At 42.6% G+C, this 22,171-nt stretch overlaps 1 protein-coding gene across 1 annotated transcript in view; it reads right to left on the bottom strand.

The window, feature by feature from the left end:
- Window positions 1–340: 340 nt before the first annotated feature.
- zcchc24 (zinc finger, CCHC domain containing 24) overlaps window positions 341–22,171 on the bottom strand; it is a 216,318-nt gene continuing 194,487 nt past the window's right edge. The window contains exon 4 of the mRNA XM_059946743.1: window positions 341–6,618. Within this exon, the coding sequence (XP_059802726.1) occupies window positions 6,505–6,618 (114 nt within the window). The 3' untranslated portion in view covers window positions 341–6,504. The remainder of the gene's footprint in view (window positions 6,619–22,171) is intronic.

Raw genomic sequence — 22,171 nt, 5'->3', positions numbered from 1 at the left:
TGGACGGAGTGTTTTGGTAATACACCTCATAAGAGAAAATAAAATATCATGGGATATGTAGAAAACATGTGACTTAATTTCAATTGAAAATGAACAAATGCATTACAACAAAATATCTGTCTTTGAAGTCCCATGGTATTTAGCTATTTATTGAAATGACTTTTAAAACACTGAAAATTAAATGAATAAAATACAGCTTTTTTTAATAGTAACAGTTATTATTTTAAAGCACTGAAAATTCTGTTATCCTTCAAGATATTATCATCATCACTCTCTTCCTGTCTTTATTTCAAAAACGGTAGGAGATGCAGGTCTACTTGTCCTGCTCCTTCTTATTCAATTGTCCCGTGCCAAAACTCAACAACGACCCGCACAATGACAGAACAGTGAGAGCACGCTAGTATGCGGAGCTCTGTGCTCGCAAATCCCCGCAGGCTATCTCCTTTAGCCGGAACGCTGGCTAACTGTGAGCCGGTTCGGATGTGCCAGGAAATGGGTCGCCACAAGGTCACAAAGTAAAGCGTAAATGTGGAGTAATACGCTGCACCTCAACAAAGGTCAATGTATATAGAGTGCGTCATCTATTGGGAAAATGCCAGAATTGCGGGGAAAAAACGTTAACAAGGTTTATTAATATAATTTCATCAAGTTCTGCGGGCTGGATTAAAAAGCTTAACGGGCCGCATATGGCCCGTGGGCCATAGTTTGCCCATGCCTGGTCTAAGACCATGGTTGTGTTGTATCCGTGGGCATGGTCTAAGACCATGGTTGTGTTGTATCCGTGGGCATGGTCTAAGGTCACGGTTGTGTTGTACCCATGGGCATGGTCTAAGACCACGGTCGTGTTGTATCCGTGGGCATGGTCTAAGGTCATGGTTGTGTTGTACTCATGAGCATTGTTTTAAGATCTTTGATTTAAAGGAGGTTGTGGTGAGAATTAAACACAAACACAGGACAGAATTCTTGTTTTTTCTTGCATTGTTTTAATGCACCAATAGAATACTATTGAAAGTTTCATAAGCAGGCTTATACTAACCAGCAACAATAAGGCACATGAGGGAATGCCATTGTAATGGACATCAATGAGACCAGGTAACGTCCTTCCCCATTGAACTTACTGTTCATAACACTTCATATACAGGAATTTAATTCTCCATTACCCAATCCCTCTGAGTTTGTCCATACATTTCAGCTGTACAAAAAGTCTTAATACTGTTATCTAGAAATAATAAGTAAACAATCCCATCAAGTTGATCAGAAAAAAAAACAAGGCATGCTGGTTACAAATAGTCTACAGTAAGGTTCCAAATATATATATCTTATTCTTCATTTGAGACTACAATCAAGCACCCAAAAATGCTTGACACAGTATTAGTCAGTGTAATATATCTATGTAAAAAAATGTAGTGAAGAGCTTTTTCCTAAAGAATATGTCAGCATGTTAAGTTCAAGTACATTTTCTCTGCAAACTTCCTCAGCATTCATTAAAATTCTAATGCTTTCAGTAAGGCTACGATTAAAAATTGAAGACTTTGAATGCTCGCATTTACCTGGCCAAGCAAAGTACATGCACATGCATAGTCTACGCTATCACATGGTGTTTGAATGGTAGTCATATTGCTACAGCAGGGCTTCCCAACCATTTTATGCCATGGACCAATACCATTAAGTAAGGGGTCTGTGGGCCCCATGTTGGGAACCCCTGCTCTACAGGGTTCCTCTCTAAATTAAGCCTGCATCATTGCTGGCAGACCTCTGACACTATCTATTCCTTATCAGTTCCGTGGCACAGGCCTCTTGCATACACCAGTATTCCAGCGTTACAAATCTAACTCACAGTTTCACAGTTGCACAGTGGTGAATTTCCATCTACCAATTAAATATCTAAAAAATCATTCCTTCCTGGCTTCTACTCTCATTTTTTAATATAAAATAAAACCAAACGTGTTTCATATTTTCTGGTAGCAAAGAGTGTTTCTTTTTTTGCTAACAGAACAGCTAATCTGTCCCTCAACTAAATAGTAGCAATCATATATATGCTTACATTACACAATATCCACATTTCTCCATTTCGCCTTTCCTGATAAAAGATGAACAAAAGTTCTGTGTTACTTTGAACAACCTAAAACTGCTACTAAGTTCAGTTATTTCCCAAAATACACATATATAAATGTAATGCATTACTAAAACAAAGTAAAATTAGTTTAAACACTAGAATAAATGCAGGCTAATTAATACTGATAATATTTTCATCCGGATTTTATATATGGCTTCAAGAATTGTATTGGTTTATTTCACTTTCCCTCAAGAATTATGTACCAACTTTCATACAATAATCATCTGTTTTACATTATTTACCTTCCTAGTCAGATTATTCCTGATGCATACTTTATACAGACAATGAACTGTAGAAAAAAAGAATTTAAATAATATTTTCTTTTGTTTATAACCTTGGCTTGTAAAATATTCAAGAAAAATCTCATCAGCTGTATTAGTAATTTAGTAGAAAAGGTCTTGAGAGGATTATGTTTTTTAAAAAATCCACATCACTTCAAATAAAAAGCCCCATTAGAATGGAGGGCCAAAACTTATGCCTCTTGAATATATACAAAACGGTTACTGCAAAGATAAACAGGAACTTGGACAGATAGGAACTTGGCTTTATAAGAAATATTTGTTAACATTAAAATTTTTAACATCTAGAAGATTTCCAAAATACACACATAGTATAAAAAATCCAAACAAAAAAGGACTATAGTCAAGTAATACTTCAGATAAATACATCAGTAAGCACAATTCATATATGGGTAAATATATCCAATATAGCTAAAAACTCCAAACTGATTGTCCCTTAAAAACCCCACGTACATACTCACGTACTACTGTATGTGTTTCTTGTCAGCTTCCTGACAGTTATCTCTTGGTTAACCCTTTAGGGAGTGTCTTAACATTTCTGTCAGCAGCAAGGGTGCAGGTGATTGGACAGTCTTCATCTCTTCACTCCTGATATCTGTTTCGTTTTAAGGTAGAGGGGTAAAATGCCTGATGTCTAGACAGCCCTTTATTTGTAGGAGAGGTCTGTTGAAAGTTGTTAGCATTTGTGACAAGCAGCCAAGTACGAATGAACTCCCTAAAGACTGCATGTTGGATCGCCAGGTAACTTACCTCAGCTGATCCCCTTTCACCCTTTGGAAGTATGAAGTCACAAATCCTATTGCCATTTCCAAGAGGGAGAGGGGTAAAGATGTGGGGTTTAGGCCGGGTGAGGGCTTAGTTGCTACTGGTCAGTCACAAATTTTGGGAGTAGGACTAGCGTTGTTTCTTGCCAGTCTGGGGTGGGAAGGTTATAAGAAGTAACTAGATGATTACTTGAATCACCAGGGCCTGGAGGACAATGGACTAAGTGAAGGCAAACTGGATTAGTGTAGCTGAGTTCTAGTTGGCAAGGACACGGTGTGTTATGGTGTGCCTATGCCGTAGGTCTCTGTGATGTCTGGTACAGTGGGGTAGATGAGAGCTTCTGAGCCTAGGCTGGGATATTTTTATCTCTAATCTGGTTATGAACATGAAGGCTTCCGGCATCAACATAAGCAGTCTTTGTTACCCACTGCATTACCTGTTCAACCATACTGACGGCTCGATCAGAAGCAAGTCCAGGACTCTCCACAAGCCTCAGTGCAGATAACATTCACACAGACTAGAGTCTGTACTTGTGATTCTTGTTCTGGAGATCTCAATTGATGGTGCTAGATTGTAGGGCAGCGAGGAGACCGTACTCTCTAATAGTTAATCACTCTCCCTAAACATGAGCCAAATAAGTATTGCCTTTTTGAAACCAGGAGATGGAGCATTATAAAGAGAGCAAATGATCATAGGATGTCTGTAAAGAGGTATGATCAGCACTGATCTTAAATATCAAGAGCTATTTCAGAAACAGAGGAACATGGGAAGATGGGGAGAGTGCGGTAAGGTGAAGCCAGGGTTCTGCAGTCCTTCAGATATCTCAAAAGTGACACACTGGCCATTACAGGTGTTCACTGACCGACTGTGATGTTCATGTATTGCAGCAAGAACCTGTAAGCCATCTGCTGTTGTCATTCAGCTAAAATTACAGTGTATAAAGCAATCTCGGTGAGCCACGCTGGCTTTCTGTAGTTCACTGGCATGAGAGGAAAAGCGCCTTTATTCTAAACGGACAAGTTTCTGTCTTGATCAAACTTCAAAAGAATGCCCTTTTTAAAAAAAGACCATACCTCTGTAATAGGGTGTTCCCTGCAGAGAAGGTTAGGGCTTGTACATTAAAGATACGATTTTAAATGCCATGCTAGTAACTGATTACAGATACCCTCCTCCTCCCTACCCCTCACCCTTCCGATTCTTAAAATTAACTACTACAATGGTGGAATCTAATTAATTTAGACTCCAAATTTAAAAATTGTTGGAGATCATGGCACATTATTAAATAATTACAGATAACCCCCTCTGACTCATAAAATTTACTTTGACAAATGTACAGTCTCATTGATCGAGCCCCTTAAATTGGTGATCTCAAGAAAATTAACTTAAATAATTCATGCAGAACATTTTCTTTCAGTTTCTTTCAATTCTTGCTCATCTAATCCTGTCTTTCATCCCTTTTCTTTATTGCACTCCCTATAAAAGCTTGACATCAAGTTCTAGCCTATAGTTTACACTCACTAAGAATCTTGCAGTCTGATTGGTTACGGAGACCCTTCAGCTGTTCCTGTTCGAAAGCTGTATGCATTTGAGAACAACAACACACACACAAAATGCTGGTGGAACACAGCAGGCCAGGCAGCATCTATAGGGAGAAGCACTGTCGACGTTTCAGGCTGAGACCCTTCGTCAAAACTAACCGAAAGGAGAGATACTAAGAGATTTGAAAGTAGTGGGGGGAGGGGGGAAATGCGAAATGATAGGAGAAGACCGGGGGGGGGGGGGGGGTGGGATGGACACTGGATTCCTAGTGAATCAGTTTCTGTTTAAAAGCCACCAAAAATTCTGTTGGTAAATATCAGTATAATAAACATTTGTTACAGATGACAAATTGTGATTATACACCACTATGTTCACCTTGGCCTGTCCCTGTGGTCACACTAATGCCACCTTCAGTAACTGCTATTTACAGATTGTTGTCTTTTTTGTTTTGATAATGTTTTAAGAAAGAATGAGACACTGACCTGTCTTGAAAGATCTGTAACAAAACAACTAGATGTGCAATCTATAATATAAACTTGCCCCTGTAGAAATGTGGGCGGAAACTTCTGAGAGGTCATGTGATTGGTCAGAAATGCTCCCTGGCTTAAGGGGTTTGCAGGATCTCAGGCAACTTAGGTTTACTCCGACGTTGAAATGATTATGATACTTCCTTGTACTAATCAGAACTTGTATGTGAAGTGGTGAGGGTCGAGTGGACAAGTGTGCAGCCTGTGGGATCACTAGACTGAGATGCTGTAGCTAAATGCACAGTCCACCCCGGTAGCCCTCTCCCACTTCCTCCCTCCATCTCCACACACTTAACAAACATCCAAGATGCTTAATTACACAGAGCACCAGTCCAAGAGGCTAGCTTGCTGTCTTAAACCTCTTGATAGTGAATCACAAAGCAACACTGGGGAAATGGTGAATGATATCCCAGCCTAGATGAAAAGTGGTGCCAAAAATTTGGAATAACGCTAATTTTAAAATGACAGGAAGGAAAATATGTTTTTAAAGGCACTTAGTGTTTGCTGATTATATTATTGAAAAGATATAAAAATTCTCACAGTAATTAATTTACTGACCACTCCACTATTCTTTTCCAGTGGGAGACCTAACACACTTCCAATGCCGTGCTTTACAGAAATATTAATCAGCACTCTGAAGAGTTAACCAACGGCTCTCAATTCTTGAGTCTCTATTTCCTCCTACTCTTGACTCTACAGACACGTATTGTCAGTCATCACTTGCCAATAACCATTTCTTATCCTTTGTTTTACGATTCTAATACTGATGCTCATCAGCTTTTGGAAACCAAAGACTTGGGGCAAACGGGAGGGGAGGGGATGGGGGGAAATCAAAGTGGCCTTTCACAGCAAATGAACTTGTGCTATTGGCTTAATGATTAGTAATGGCACTGCAGGGGATGGGTTTAAAGTATCAGCCTCGAAGCCCAGTATGTTCTTCCCCTTTTGCACTTGTCCATGGTACAAAGTCACTGTAAACAAAGAGGAGGCACGACACGCCGTATAAGGTGCCATTGGTAATACTGCTCCTGGTAGTTAACAACACCATAAATACAACTTGGAAATAGAACCTGGAATTACACACATACACAGGCAACAGTCACATTCTACCAAATTTAAGGCTTGTTAGTTGTTGGTTTTGGTGAATTCTTCTTCCGATGAGTGTGGTCTGAGGACTCTCGAATGTCAGGAGGGGAAGGCAGGCGGGTGGATAGGGTAGGGGTGCTGGTGGGGGTGGTCACGGACGCCGGCAGACCACTCACTGCACCCGGCGGCAATAATAGCCCAGAACCTTGCACTTCTCGCACAGATGTTGAGGATGCTCCTTGCTCTGGTCTGACACATCCAGGCCATCAGGTTTCTCCAAGGGTCTCTGGGAAATGAATCGGGACAAACCACAAATTAAAAATTACAAAACAACAAGTTCACTCAATGACCAAGGAAATGTGACATGAAGAGTAAATTGTTATTTGAGATCTTTATGGATCTTTATGGTCATCTTTGGTCCAGACCAAAGGTATCTCAGCTTCTGACTTTCAAAGGTCGCAGTTTTGTTTAAGGTGTATCATTCAGTCAAGTGAGGCCCTTTTCATGCCTATTTCTGTCTCTTCCTATCTGCTGTTAGTGACTTACCTCTGGGTTGGGGGGGGGTTGTAGGTTTTAGTTTTGTTCACTGACATTCATTCAATGCAGGGACAGTACAGAGGGAGTGCCACACTGTTAGTGATTAACTCCGGGCTGTACAGAGGGAGAATCAGGGTGCTGGGAGGGGAATTTACAAGAATGCTGATGGGACTTCAGGTCTGAATTATAGGGAAAGGTTGAATAGGTTAGGACTTTATTCCCTGAAGCATAGGAGAAAGAAGGGAGATTTGACAGAGGTACACAAAATTATGAGGGGTATAGATAGGGTAAATGTAAGTTTCCACTGAGGTTGGGTGATTCTAGAACTTCAGGTCATAGGTTAAGGGTTAACAGTGAAATACTTAAGCGGAACTTCTTCACTCAGAGGGTAGTGCGAGTGTGGAACAATCGCCAGTGGAAGTGGTGGGTGCAGGTTCAATTGCAACATTTAAGAGAAATCTGAGTAAGTACAGAGATGGGAGGGGTTTGGAGAGTTGTGGTCAAAGTGCAGGTCGATGGGAACAGGCTGAATAATGGTTCAGCACAGATTAGATAGGCTGAAGGACCTGTTTCTGTGCTGTCATCTTCTCTGACTCTGTGAGGGTAGGGAGAATAGGATGGACTAGGGTAGGATGGGTGTCAATGTGTGGTTGGCAGTCAGCATGGACTCAGCGGCTGAAGAACCTGTTCAGCGGCTCGATATACTGCCCGTAACTTGCAACAGGCATGTGGCTAAGATCACTCTCATCTTAGAGCAGTGGGTTTCTCAGTTTTAGCTGAAGGAACACTTTTTGTTCCAGCACAACACTTCACTTGCACCTTGAATCCCTGCCTTGACCCTGAGAGGATCTGCCCTGGCTGCATCCACGTCTGTATTCTAAAGTAATTTACTGTCTAGACATCCATTTGAAAGGTATAGGCAGGTGAGGTACCACAGAACATGCACTTTCATGAGTATGAAATGTTGACAGAAAGAAAACTATAAAGCAGTTCACTAGAGCCTAAAATGGGAGCTGTTTAAATCCTCCAACAACAGAGTGAGCTGGGGCTAAGGGAAAGAATTTGCAATCTCATATTAAAAACACTGAGCATTGGATCCCTGACTACACTTACCTGAGACTTACTGCATTACACTTATCCACATCTCTTTCATTGACCCAAAGTCTCGTACATACTCACCAAATTGGATTAGATTTTGCCGAATGTAAACACCAATGGCATCCCAGCCTTATAGGCTTTGATAATCCAATCAGCCCCTGATAATTCAATTTCCCATTGGCTGAAAAGTTACATTATAAGTTGGTCAAGGGCGACTGCTATTTACACGCACACCAATTCTCTTTCTTCTTCTTCACTCCCTCTTCAGGGGTCCCCAACCTGGGGTCTGTGGCCCCCTCGGTTAATGGTAGGGGCCCAGCTCTGTGTGATTCCGCATGGACACATCAGGCAGACAGCTCCCCACTGAACTTCTGACCCTGAGCATCACGTCTGTCCCAGCTACCGGTTATGGAGAACCGGTCCATGTGAACTACAGAGTGTTTTGAATGTGGCTCTTGTGCTTTTTGTTTTCATTCTAATTTGGCAAAATATAACGTGTATTTTTGGTGTTTAAAAATGTCAAAAGACGCCTCAAATTTCAGTCTCACAAACATAAATGAATCAGTATCACTTGCAACAACAACAAACGCATTATTTAGCCATCTGAAAGCATTCCCACTGAACTGGCTTCCAAAGGCTCTCATCTTAGTTAACCCATAATTATGCCACCGATAAAGGCCATGAATTAGAATGATCCTGAGCATCATCAGTAAGTAGATGGGACAGTTTCATTTGACAACACAATCAGTGATGGGTTTCCATCAGTAGCAGACAGTTTCTCTGTAATAATAAGATGACATGAATTGCATTGGCCCTAATTTCTCCGGTCAGGACACACCAAGGCAATTTTCTACATTACTGTCTGGCCTTAATTCTAGGTTTTCCACAAAAATTAAAGAAAGATTAAAGATTAGTTTAATTTGTCAGACAGGCAGACAGACATACTTTATTGATCCTGAGGGAAACTGGGTTTCGTTACAGTCACACCAACCAAGAATAGTGAAGAAATATAGCAATATAAAGCCATAAATAATTAAATAATAATAAGTTAATTATGCCAAGTGGAAATAAGACCAGGACCAGCCTATTGGTTCAGGGTGTCTGACACTCCGAGGGAGGAGCTGTAAAGTTTGATGGCCACAGGTAGGAATGACTTCCTATGACACTCAGTGTTACATCTCGGTGGAATGAGTCTCTGGCTGAATGTACTCCTGTGCCTAACCAGTACATTATGGAGTGGATGGGAGTCATTGTCCAAGATGGCATGCGACTTGGACAGCATCCTTTTTTCAGACACCACCGTCAGAGAGTCCAGTTCCACCCCCACAACATCACTGGCCTTACGAATGAGCTTGTTGATTCTGTTGGTGTCTGCTACCCTCAGCCTGCTGCCCCAGCACACAACAGCAAACATGATATCACCGGCCACCACAGCCTTGTAGAACATCCTCAGCATCGTCCAGCAGATGCTAAAGGACCTCAGTCTCCTCAGGAAATAGAGACGGGTACGTTGAAACATACAGTGAAATGCACCACATGCGTCATATCGAATGGGCGAATATTGTGCTGGGGACACATCTCGTGACTGTAGCCAGGCTTCTGGCATCAATATAGCACACCCACAACTCAGTAACATCTTTGCAATGAGGAAGGAAACTGGAGCACCCGGGAAAAATCCACACATTCCATGGGGAGAGCAAGTACAATCTTCCTACCGACAGCAGTGGGAATCAGTCTCCAATCGCTGCTTGTCAGCACTGGTGAAGTGGTTGTGCTAACCACTACACTATGCCCAAAGGTCGTGAGTTCACCTTCCACTCTGTCGGGCGGCACAGTTGCACAGCAGATAGCGTAACTTTATACAGCCCAGCAATTGGAAGGTCATGGTTCAATTCCTGCCACTGGCTGTAAGAAGTCTGTATGTTCTCCCCGTGACTGCGTGGGTTTCTGCCGCGTGCTCTGGTGTCCTCCCACATTCCAAATATGCGTGGGTTAGGCTTAATGGATTGTGGGCACACTATGTTGACACCGGAAGCAGTGGGCTGCCCCCAGCACGTCCCCTGACTGTGTTGGTCACTGGCACTGTGTGCATCGATGTTCCAAAGCACACGTGACAAATACAACTAATCTTTACCTCTGTAGACATTAGCCCAAAAAATGTTTAGAAAGATGATTAGGGATTGGAATTCATGCTGGTCATTTAAACAGCATCCACGTCCTCAGTAACACATTCTAACTGCTGGAGAACTCAGCAGGACAATGACATCTATGGAAATGAATAAACAGTCTTATGTTTTGGAATTCCAAAACATAAAAACTAATTAAAAAAAGATGGGCATCCAGAATATGTGTATGTTAGATATGATTTTAATTTAACCAAAGCAAACATATGTGACATGGTGCCATAATGACATATGCCATTTATATAATTTTACTTATAACCTGTAATTAATTATTAAACACAGAATGCTTAAACAATATATTTGCAATATTACTGAATTATTACTGAAATATTGAATACACAACACTCCTCCCTGGTTATCTACAAACTCCAACTCAAGATAGAATGTAACTCAATATACATTAATTATCTAATACAACTACTATTCAGACATTAACAGCACAGTAAAGTTTTAAATTGTCCCACTCAGGCTTAAAGATTTAATCTCCGTGGAGCCACATTTTACTATTGTGGCATAACATCTTTCCAAACAAGGGAGGTCACTGCTTGGCTGTGAAACAATCTCAGACTTTGGGGCCTGTAGAACAATCTCAGATTCTGTGGTGGTAGGAGTTGACTCTGGGACTGCAGGAAACTGACGTTTCGGACTGAGACCCCTCATGTGTTTATGCAACCCCCAAGTTGTGAAAAAAGAACAAATTTCTTCAGTGGTTCCTCCTTCACTGACTCCAGTTTTTGAGCAGTTCTCAGATGGTTCTGGCCTCTCTCCAACCAAATCAGATCTGGTGTCAAAGATAAATGGGTATTTTTCCCTCCTTTCCCCTCGCCCATCCCCCACTCACGACTGCTCAATCTCCAGAGATTCCTCCACACTGACACCACCAGCACAGTGTCTGCTCCATCCAATGCAGAATCAGACCTCATAAGTCCCACAAATCACAACCTTGTTTGTGTGAAGGGATGCTCCTTGTGAAAGTGTACCTTAAGTTTTCACTGGGAAACTATCAGAGAGAACACTGTGGGATAGGATTATTGCATATTTGGAAAGGCAAAGCCTGCTTGGGGACAGTCGGCGTGGATTTGTGCTGGAAAGGTCATGCCTTACAAACATGATTGAGTTTTTTGAGGAGGTGACAAGGAAGCTTGATAAGGGTAAGGAGTGGATGATATCTACACAGACTTTGGTATTGGCACAGTACTAACTCAGTTCCAGGCATTGGTTTTCAGAGTACAATCCTGACATCCTCGGTAAGGAGTCTCTGTACATCCTCCACGTGGAACGTGAGTGGGTATTCTCCTGGTGTTCCAGTTTCCCCCCACGGTCCAAGGACCTACTGGGTAGGTTAATCAGCCATTGTAAATGGTCCTCTGACTGGGGTTAAATCAGGGTTGTTGGGGGTTGCTAGGCCACTGCAAAAATTCAAGAGGGTGGGCAAAAGTACAGGAAAGGTTTTAAGAGAAAATACACACAGGTCTGGTTCTGCTAGAATTCTTGGATATGTTTTCACATTGATTGGGGATCAGCTTTCCTCTAAATCCCAGAGGCTTGTTGCTGAAAGCCAAAAGACATTGTAGCTATTTGGACTGTTTAACTGAGAGAGTGCCCAGAAATAATGCAATGGAAATAAATCTTATTTAACAGGCAGGGACAATTTGCTTACTCATGCCCCTAGAGGTTGCAGCCTTTCAGTGGACCCAAGTTTCTTGAAAAAAACCGATCTATTTATTTAAAAAAAGAAAGACCATTTGTGTCCAGTCTATGGTTGAAAAATTGAGAAATAATTCTACACCAAGTGGGGTGGAATCCTTATTAGTTTTAAGGACATTAATGTGTGCTAAGTTGAAGTGAAACCATGGTCAACTGGCCAATCCTGCAAAAAGAAATAACTGGGATGATGTGGCTCCTTTGAATCTCTTTCAGGTGATTTGCAGTCAACGGACTAATTTGGACGTGTTGAAAAGTCAGAAGTATTGCAGTAAATTTTTGCCTGGGTGTCAACATCTCTGAAGATCTATCCTGGGCCCAACATATTGATATAATTACAAAGAAGGCACAACAGCAACTAAATTTCATTAGGGATTTGAGGAGAATTGGTATGTCACCAAAGATTCTAACAGATTCTACAGATGCACTGTGGTTGCATCACCATCTGGTATGGAGAGAGCAATGCCTAGGATCAGAAAAAGCTGCAGATTGTTATAAACTCAGCCAGCTCCATCATGGGCACAACCCTCTCCACCACTGTGGACTGTGAAACCTTGAAAAGGCGGCACCCATCACGAAGGACCCTCACTTTCAAGGACATCACCTCTTCTCATTACTAACATCCTGGAGAAGGTGCAGAACTCAATGATTCAGGTAGCATCTGTGGAAGGAAATGACACAAGACACTGTAGATGCTGTAATCTGGAGCCTGAAGATTCACTCTCAACATTCTAGGAACAACTGTTTCCCACTTGCCATTAGATTTCGGAACAATCTATAAACTGCTACCTCACTATTTACTCTAATTTCGCCACACATACACCCCTCTTTCAACTTATGGTAATTGTTATGTATTCAATGCACCACAACCACAAAACAACAAATTTCACAACTTGTCAATGATTCCGAGGTGGGCACAGTAAGCACCCATAAACAGTAATGTGATAATGACCAGAGACAATGAATGATTTTTGTTCTGATACACACTCCCTTTCAAATAAGATATCTCATGTCCACTTGACAAGGGAAGTCAGTGTCTCAGTTAAACAACTCATTTGAAGGACAGTATCCCTAGAACTGCAGTGATCCTTCTGTAATGCACTCCAAAATTGGTTGAGAATCTTGTGCTGAATTATTTGGAGTGCAACTTGAATCCAAATCTCACTGGTCAGAATGAAGCACAGTCCTGCTTGTAGCCATTTCTCACCAGAAGATCACAGCCTGTATGGGTCAGAAATAACATCTCCTCCTCGCTGACAATCAACCCTGGCACACCATAAGGATGTGAACTGAGCCCACATCTCTACACCCATGACTGTGTGGCTCGGCACAGCTCAAATGCCATCTATAAATTTGCTGATGATACAACTGTTGTTGGCAGTATTTCATTTGGTGACAAGAAGGTGTACAGGAGCGAGATATATCAGCTGGTTGAGTGGTGTCGCAGCAAAAACCTTGTACTCAACATCAGTAAAACCAAAGAACTGATTGTGGACTTCAGAAAGGGCAATATGATGGAACACTCACCAGTCCATTTAGAGGGATCAGAAGTGGTAGAGTGAGCAATTTCAAGTTTCTGTGTGTAACATCCTGAAGATCTTTCCTGGGCCCAATATATCAATGCAGTTACAAAGAAGGCACGACAGCAGCTATATTATATTAGGATTTTGAGGAGATATGGTATGTCACCAAATTTCCACTGATGTACTGTGAAGAGCATTATAACTGGCTGAGTCACCATCTAGTAGGAGTTGCAGGGGGCGTGGTGGCTATTGCACAGGATTGAAATAAGCTGTAGAAAATTGTGAACTTAGCTCCATCATGGGCACTAGCCTCTGTAGCATCTTCTAGGAGCGATGCCTCAAATAGGCGGCATCCATCATTATGGGCCGCCATCACACAGGACATGCCCCCTTCTCGTTGCTACCATCAGGGAGGGGTACAGAAGCCTGACAACAAACACTCAATGATTCAGGAACAGCTTCTATCCATCTGGCATCTGATCTCTGAATGGACATTGAACCCAGGAACAGTACCTTGCAAATGGAACAAGTTCTACACCTGCCTCTACACCACCTCACTACCATTCGGGCTACCATTCGGGGCCCAAAACAGTCCTTCCAGGTGAGGTGATATTTCACCTGAGAGGCTGTGGGGTCATATACTGTGTTTGCTGCTCCTGGTGTGGCCTCTTGTGAGACCCCATGTAGACTGGGAGACTGCTTTGCTGACCACCTACTCTCTGTCCACCATAAAAAGCAGGATCTCCCAGTGTCCACCTATTTTAATCCCACTTCCGATTCCCAATCTGTTATGTCCATCCATGGCCACCTCCATTGTTGTGATCAGGCCACACTTAGGTTGGAGGAACAACACCATATAGTCTGCATGAGTAGCCTCCAATTGATGGCAAGAACATCAATTTTTCAAACTCCCAGTAATGTCCCCCCTTTCACCATTTCCCATACCCTTTACCCTCCTTCACCTTATCTCCTTGCCTGCCCATCACCTCCCTCTGGTGCCCTTTTTCCTTTCTTCCATGGCTTCTGTCTCTTTCACCAATCAACTTTCCAGCTCTTTATTTCATCCCTCCCCCCACAAATTTCACCTATCAACTACCCCCATCCCTACCCCCATCTTTTAAATCTGCTCCTCAGCTTTTTTTCTCCAGTCTTGCCAAAGAGTTTTGGCCCAAAACGTTGACTGAGCTTTTTCTCATAGATACTGCCTGGCCTGCTGAGTTCCTCCAGCATTTGTGTTGCTTGGATATCCAGAATCTGCAGATTTTCTCTCATTTGTGATTGCATAAGTATTCACCCCCTTTAATATAACACACCAAATCATCACTAGTGCTGTCAATTGGTTTTAGAAGTTACATAATTAGTTAAATGGAGATCACCTGTGTGCAGTCAAGGTGTTCAATTGATTATAGTAAGAATCCACCTGTATCTGGAAGGTCCAACTGCTGGTGAGTCAGTAAACTGGCAAAAACTACACTATGAAGACAAAAGAACACTCCAAGCAACTCTGCCAAAAGGTTATTGAAAAGCACGAGTCAGGATATGGATACAAGAAAATTTCCCAGTCACTGAATATCCTTTGGAGTACAGTTAAGTCAACCATCAAGAAATTATAAGAATATGGCACAGCTCTAAGTCTGCCTGGAGCAGGCCACCCTCAAAAATTAAGTGACTGTGTAAGAAGGGAACTAGTGAGGGAAGCAACAACTGTTGCTGGGTGCTTCACCAGTTGCAGCTTTATGGGAGAGTGGTAAAGAGAAAGCCACTGTTGAAAACACTCACATGAGCTCTCAGCTAGAGTTTGCCAGAAGGCATGTGGGAGACTCTGAAGTTAGTTGGAAGAAGGTTCAAATTGATCTTTTTGGCCCTCAGACTAAACACTGTACATCATCAAAAGCACACTATCCGTACCATGAAGCATGGCGGCATCTACGTCATGCTGTGGGGATGCTTCACTGCAGCAGGCCCTGGAAGGCTTGTGAAGGCAAAGGGTCAAATGAATGCAGCAAAATACAGGGAGACTCTGAAGGAAAACTTGATGCAGTCTGCAAGAGAACTGAGATTTGGGAGAAGATTTGTTTTCCAGCAAGACAATGATTCCAAGCATAAAGCCAAAGCTACACAAAGTTAATGTGCTAGAGTGGCCAAGTCAGAGTCCAGACCCTAATCCCATAGAGAATTTGTGGTTGGATTTAAAAAGTGCTGTTCACTCATGATCCCCATGCAATTTGACAGAACTTGAACAGTTTTGTAAAGAAGAATGGGGAAAAATTTCAGTGTCCAGATGTGCAAAGCTGATAGAGCTCTAAGCACATAGACTCAAGGTTGTATTTGTCACCACAGGTGCATTTACTAAATACTAACTTGAGGGGGGTTAGTAATTATGCAATCAATTATTTTGTATTTAATAACTGTAATAAATTGAGACCAATTTGTAGAAATTTGTTTTCACTTTGACACAAAAGAATCATTTCTATTGATTAGCGTCAAAAAAGCTAAATTAAATCCACTGTGATTTAATGTTGTAAAACAATAAAACATGAAAACTTCAAAGTGGGTGAATACTTTTTATAGGCACAATATATACTTACTGAAATTCAGATTTTATTTTGTATTGCATTGTACTGCTGCCACAAAAACAACAGATTTCAAGACACGTGCCAGCAATATTAAACCATATTCTCATTCTGATTTCAAAGATAATCAAAAAGAATAACACTATCTTCCTACTCAATTCCTCTAGCTCCCAGTTAATCCCATTCTGATGTGCCTATCCATGTTCTACTGCCATGAAGAGGCCACTTTTGGGTTCTAGGAGCAATTCCTCATTTTACATCTGGGTGGCCTCCAACCTGATGGCATGAACATTGATTTCTCCAATTTCTAATCATTTCTCTCTCCAGTCCTGATGAAGGGTTTTCGCCCAAAACATGGACTGTTCATTCCCTTCCACAGATGCTGCCCAACCTGCTGCATTGCTCCAGCACTTTGTGTGTGTTGCTCTGGATTTCTTCCATCTACAGAATCTTGAGTTCCCAATCACTCTGTCTCTTTCCCCTCCTCACCCTCACACACTCCTCCCATTGGTTCCCCTCCTCACCCTCACAGACTTCTCCCATTGGTTCCCCACCTCCATCCTCACACGCCTCTCCCATTGGTTCCCCTCCTCACCCTCACACACTCCTCCCATTGGTTCCCCTCCTCACCCTCACGCGCCTCTCCCACTGGCTCCTCTCCTCCTACCATTCCCATCTGCCATCCCCACTTCCCTTGATTCCATGCTCTACTCTTTTCCTATCAGATTCCATCATCTTCAGCCCTGTGTGCCTTCATCTATCACCTCCCAGCCTCCATCACTATCTTCACTCTTCCCTCCTTCATCTGCCTACCAATCCTCCTCACCTGGATCTACCCATTGCATGTGCCACCTGTTCTCCTAATCACTTTATCCTGGTTATCTCCCCTGTACATTTCAGATGAAGGGCCTTAACCAGAAATATCAACTGTCTGAGTCCCTCCACAGATGCTGCCTGACCCACTGAGATCCTTCAGCACTTTCTCCTGTTGCACCAGATTCCAGCATCTACATTTTCCTGCATCTCCACTTAAGCCTGCTCTTTGTAATAGCTTACCATGAAATCCTGAACGGCAGATTAATTACTGTTGCAATGTTGAACAAAATGCTACCGCAAGGAAGTACAACAACCATTAACCAACAGATTTGAGGTCTGATGTTCATATCTTTGTGTATGCTCTGTTTGAAACAGTGAAAGTGATCCATTGCTAGCTGTAAAGAGTTAGGAATATAGAGTTTGTGGGATTACCTATAACGCAAGTCCTTACAAATTACGAGCACTGCTGAGAGGATCATCGGGGTCTCTCTTCCACCTATTTCAGAGGTTCAAAGGTACATTTAATTTCAGAGTATTTATACAGAATATAACCTGAAATTCGTCCTCTTCACAGACATCCATGAAACAAAGAAACCCCATAGAACGACAGAAACATCAAAGCCCTGAAGCCCCCAACCCCTCCCTTCGTACAAGCAGCAGCAGCAACATTGACTACTCCTCCCCACACCCACACTGACCCCCCACCCCACCGTGCCAGCAGCAGAAGCAGCCCCAAAGAGCCCTTGATCCAAAGTCCACCAAACGATAGTCCACAACCAGCTCTTTGGTATCTCAGACAGGCACTCTCTCTCCGGTGAGATGTTTGCCAGGAGCACTGTGTGTGCAGGGCACTGAGCATTGTCAATAATTCCTCCCATGCATCCAACAATCTCCTGGATCCCCTACCATCAGGTGGGAGGTACTGTAGCATTAGGAGAAGGAAAATTAGGATGGGAAACAGTTTCTTCCTCCAGACTGTGAGACTACTGAACTCCCCACTACCACTCAGGCGTTGTCACATATGAAGCACCAGTAGTGTTTTACTGCTTATTTTTTAACCTGTGTCGTAAAGGCACTTATGATTTGTTAATATTACTGTATGTGTTATGTGCATGAGTTATAGGGACAGCGTTATGCTCCTTGCTCTGGAGGAACTTTGTCTCATTTGGCGGTATACATGTGTGCGGTTGAATGACAATAAACTTGAACTTCAGGTTTCTCTTAATCTATCTCTCAAGAGGGAAAATGTTTATTAAGCCCATCAGCTTTGCCAGGGCAACTTGTGAATGAAGCTGATCATTTGCAGCGGGCATGATGCCCATAACTTAGAGAAGGTCCAACACTCTTAAGAAATCTTAAACAGTTTATGGAAGTCAAATAAGAGAGACCATGAGGCTCATTCAGCCAATTCCCATTGGCTACCCCCATAGTATTGCTATATGGGGCGGCATGGTAGTGCAATGCGTTACAGCGCCAGTGAACTGGGTTGAAGCCCACCACTGTCTGTGTGGAGTTTGTACATTCTCCCTGTCTTCAGCTGGGTTTCCTCTGGGTGCTCCGGTTTCCTCCCACATTTCCAATATTTATGGGCTGGGTTTAGGGTTAGTGGGCATGCTATGTCAGTGCCAGAAGCAGGGTGTCCTCAGCATATCCCCAGACTGTGGTGGTTCTTGACACAAATGACACATTTCATGGTATGTTTCAATGTGCGTAGAGATGCATTGTGTTCCAACAGATGGTGGGCATAGTTTTGATGTTAAACACTGATAGGCTCAGTTGAAATCTGCAGGATAATTTGGAACACAATACACGCTTACGTGAGAGATAAGAGATTAGCTTTATTTGTCACATGTACATCGAAACATACAGAGAAATGTGTCATTTGCGTCAATGACCAACACAGACCGAGGATGTGCTGGGGACAGCCCGCAAGTATCACTAACTCCTACACAGCGTGCCCACAACTCGCTCACCCTACCCCGGACATCTTTGGAATGCAGGAGGGAATCAGAACACCTGGAGGAAACCCACACAGACACGGGGAGAATGTAGGAACTCCTTGAGAACAATGGAAGGGATTGTACTGATTGGCGATTGCTGCCACAGTAAAAAAGGTTGCGCTGGACGCTACACTACCGTGCTGCCTCCACCATAGGTGCAGACAGCAAGCTGCCATAGTGGGGTCTGCAGTATCTCACACATCAGAGCTTGGCAAAGTCCTGCTTTGATTCTCACTCCCCAAGGGTTTCCTGCCAATTCACCAGATTCTCACGTGTTGCTGCAAATTCTCTTCAGCTGAGAACTGTCAGAACAAACACTCTGGAACAGCTTGATTTTATTTCTTATTTTCCACAAGACTTTGCCAACTCCTAATACATTTCACAACATCACGAACATCTCTTGTATTTTAGGAATGAGTATACTAAACACAGGGTTTAGACATTAGGTTGTTCATTTTATCAGTAAGGTGAGAGGGAGATACTTGCCTGTTGTGGACCAGTTTTACTGCTGAAAAGATTCACACTGGGGGAAATTTTATTTTATTTAGAGATACAGTATGTATCTTCCAGCCAGCCACTCTGGCAACCCCACAATTCCAATTAACCCTATCATAAATCACAGGACAATTTACAATGAGCAATTAATCTACTCAATGTGCCTTTGGACTGTGGGAGGAAACTGAATCACCCAGAGGAAACCCACACATTCCACAGGGAGGATATTCAGAGACTCCTTACAGAGGATTCTGGAATTGAACTCTGAACTCTGATGCCCCGAGCTGTGATAGTGTCGTGCTGACAGCTACACTACCCTGGCGCCCTTGGTTCGTGACCATCTGACCAAAAGGGATTTCTTTCTGTCTGACAACTTTGAAGCAAAAAGGACTGAAAGATTTGATTAGGTGACAACGGTTTTTAAAAAAAAAAGAAATCTGAGCTGGCTATTGTGGAATACAGTACACTCTGTGAGCACTTCACTAGGTACCTCCCGTACCTAATCAAGTTGCCACTGAGAGTATCTTTGTGGTCTCTGTACTGTAGCCCATCCACTTCAAGGTTCGAAGTGCGTGTTCAGAGATGTTCTTCTGCACACCGCTGTTGTAACACGTGGTTATTTGAGTGACTGTCACCTTCCTGTCAGCTTGAACCAATCTGGCCATTCTCCACTGACCTTTCATTAACACAGAACTAGTGCTCACTGTTTTCACACCACTCATATCACTGTAAACTCTAGAGACTGTTGTGCATGAAAATCACAGATCAGCAGTTTCTGTGATACTCAAACCACCCCATCTGGCACCAACAATCTTTCCTTGGTGAAAGTCACTTAGATCACATTTCTTCCCCAGTCTGATGTTTGGTCTGAACAACAACTGAACTTCTTGACCATGACTGGGTGATTTTATGAATTGGGTTGCTGCCTCATGATTGGCTGATTACACAATTGCACTAATGAGTAGGTGTACAGGTCTACCTAATAAAGAGGCCACTGAGTGGACAGTGCAGCAGCTGAAAGGAAATTCAATAAACACGTGGTTAAAAATAATACTGAGTCCTGATGAAGGGTCCCAGTCCAAAACATTGACTGTTTATTCCACTCCATTGATGCTGCTCGACCTACTGGGTTCCTTCAGCATTTTGTGTTACTCTGTATTTCCAGCATCTGCAAAATCTCTTATGTTTGTGTTTTTTTCTTAATTTGTTTCTTTATGGGATGCAGATACCTCAGTTTGTGACCATCTCACTACTGAAGGGATTACACTCTGAGAGGCTTATCTCGATTTCCTGCACCCAGCCCTGACCGAAGTTGGATCGATCTTAGCACTGGGCTGACTTGGAAAGTGCGGGTGCAAGCCAGAACGTGGCGGTGGGCCCAGGCTGGGACTGAGCCCAGGTCCTAGAGCGAGGAATGATTCAATGTTTGGATGATGTTAACACTGGTCCAGATGGATTGAAAAGGCTGGATTCCAGGACCAGAGGTGAGGGTCAGGCCGGTTCTGCTCTCTGCTCTTTGCTAAACTGAGGCTGAGGGTGAGGGCCTGGTCCAGCTGGTCTGACGAACTACTTTCATTCTAAATGCTATTTGCTTTATTGTTTGTATAATTTGTTTATCCCCCCTCTCTCTGCACAGTAGGTGCTTGCTGTTTTTTTGTGGATTCTTTTGGGTTTCTTGTTTTGTGGCTGTGTGTTGGGAGACGACCCTCAGGGTTGTATTATATATACATGCTTTGATAATAAATGTACTTTAATCTTTGAACTTTTGACTAATTCCTTTACTTAACAAACATCAAAATGTTTTATTAAGCTGAGGCTTTATTAGGCATTGGTCAAACTGCACTTGTATTGTAAGCTGCTTTGGGCCCATTTCTAAGAAAGAATGCATTGCCATTGGGAAGGGTCTAGAGGAGTTTCACAAGAACGATCATGGGAATGAAAGATTTAACTTTAACAGAGCTTTTGATGGCTCCGGGCCGATACGCACAGGAGCTCAAAAGAATGAAGAGGGGGATCTCATTGAAACCTGTTAAATACTAGACAGCCTAGATAAAATGGAGGGGGAGTCGATGCTTACTATAGTGGGGGAGTCTAGGACCAGAGGGGGCAGTCTGAGAATAGAAGCCCCTTCTGACTTCTTAATAGAAGTCAGATGTCTCTTCAGAACTGAGATGTGGAGGAATTTCTTTAGCCAGGTGGTCAATCTGTGGAACAATTGCCATAGACAGCTGTGGAGGCTGGGTCATTGGGTATATTCAAAGAGGAGGTTGATAGGTTCTAAATTAATCAGGGTGTGAAAGGTTATGGGGGATGGTAGAAAATGGGTTTGAGAAAGATAATAAGTCAGCTATGATGGAGCACGCTCAATGGGCTGAATGGTCTAATTCTGCTTGTAGGTCTTATGGTCTGAAAGAAATTATGAAGACCAGAATTTCACTATGTGGAATTATTGTGCTAAGTGAAAAATCATGTATTGATGTCTTTCACTCTCCACTGTATTGGAAGCTAAGCATCCATGAACTTGAGGAAGTGTTCAAAAAGGAAAGGACACTGAGCAAAAATGGCAGGTTTCCTTCCCAGAAGAACATCAGAGAGCCCGATCTCTACAATACTTTCCTCCAATCACCTTAAAATTATGCCCCTCATATTAGCCATTTCTGCCCTGTGAAAAGTCTCTGGCTGTCCACTCAAAAGTACAGCACAGAAACAGGTCCTTCAGCCCATCTAGTCCATGCCAAAACATTTGAAACGCCTACTCCCATCAACCTTCACTAGGACCATAGCCCTCCATACCCCTACCATCCCTGCATCTATCCACAGATAAGTTAGACTTGAAATTGAGCTCTTGTGCTTCAGTCTGTGCCTCTTGTCTTCCTGTACACCTCCATCAAGTCACCTCTCAACTTCCCT

The sequence above is a fragment of the Hypanus sabinus genome, chromosome 21, assembly GCF_030144855.1.
Source record: "Hypanus sabinus isolate sHypSab1 chromosome 21, sHypSab1.hap1, whole genome shotgun sequence".
NCBI lineage: Eukaryota > Metazoa > Chordata > Chondrichthyes > Myliobatiformes > Dasyatidae > Hypanus > Hypanus sabinus.
Note: the sequence above shows the minus strand (reverse complement) of the source record. Positions and strands in the feature narration are given on the sequence as shown.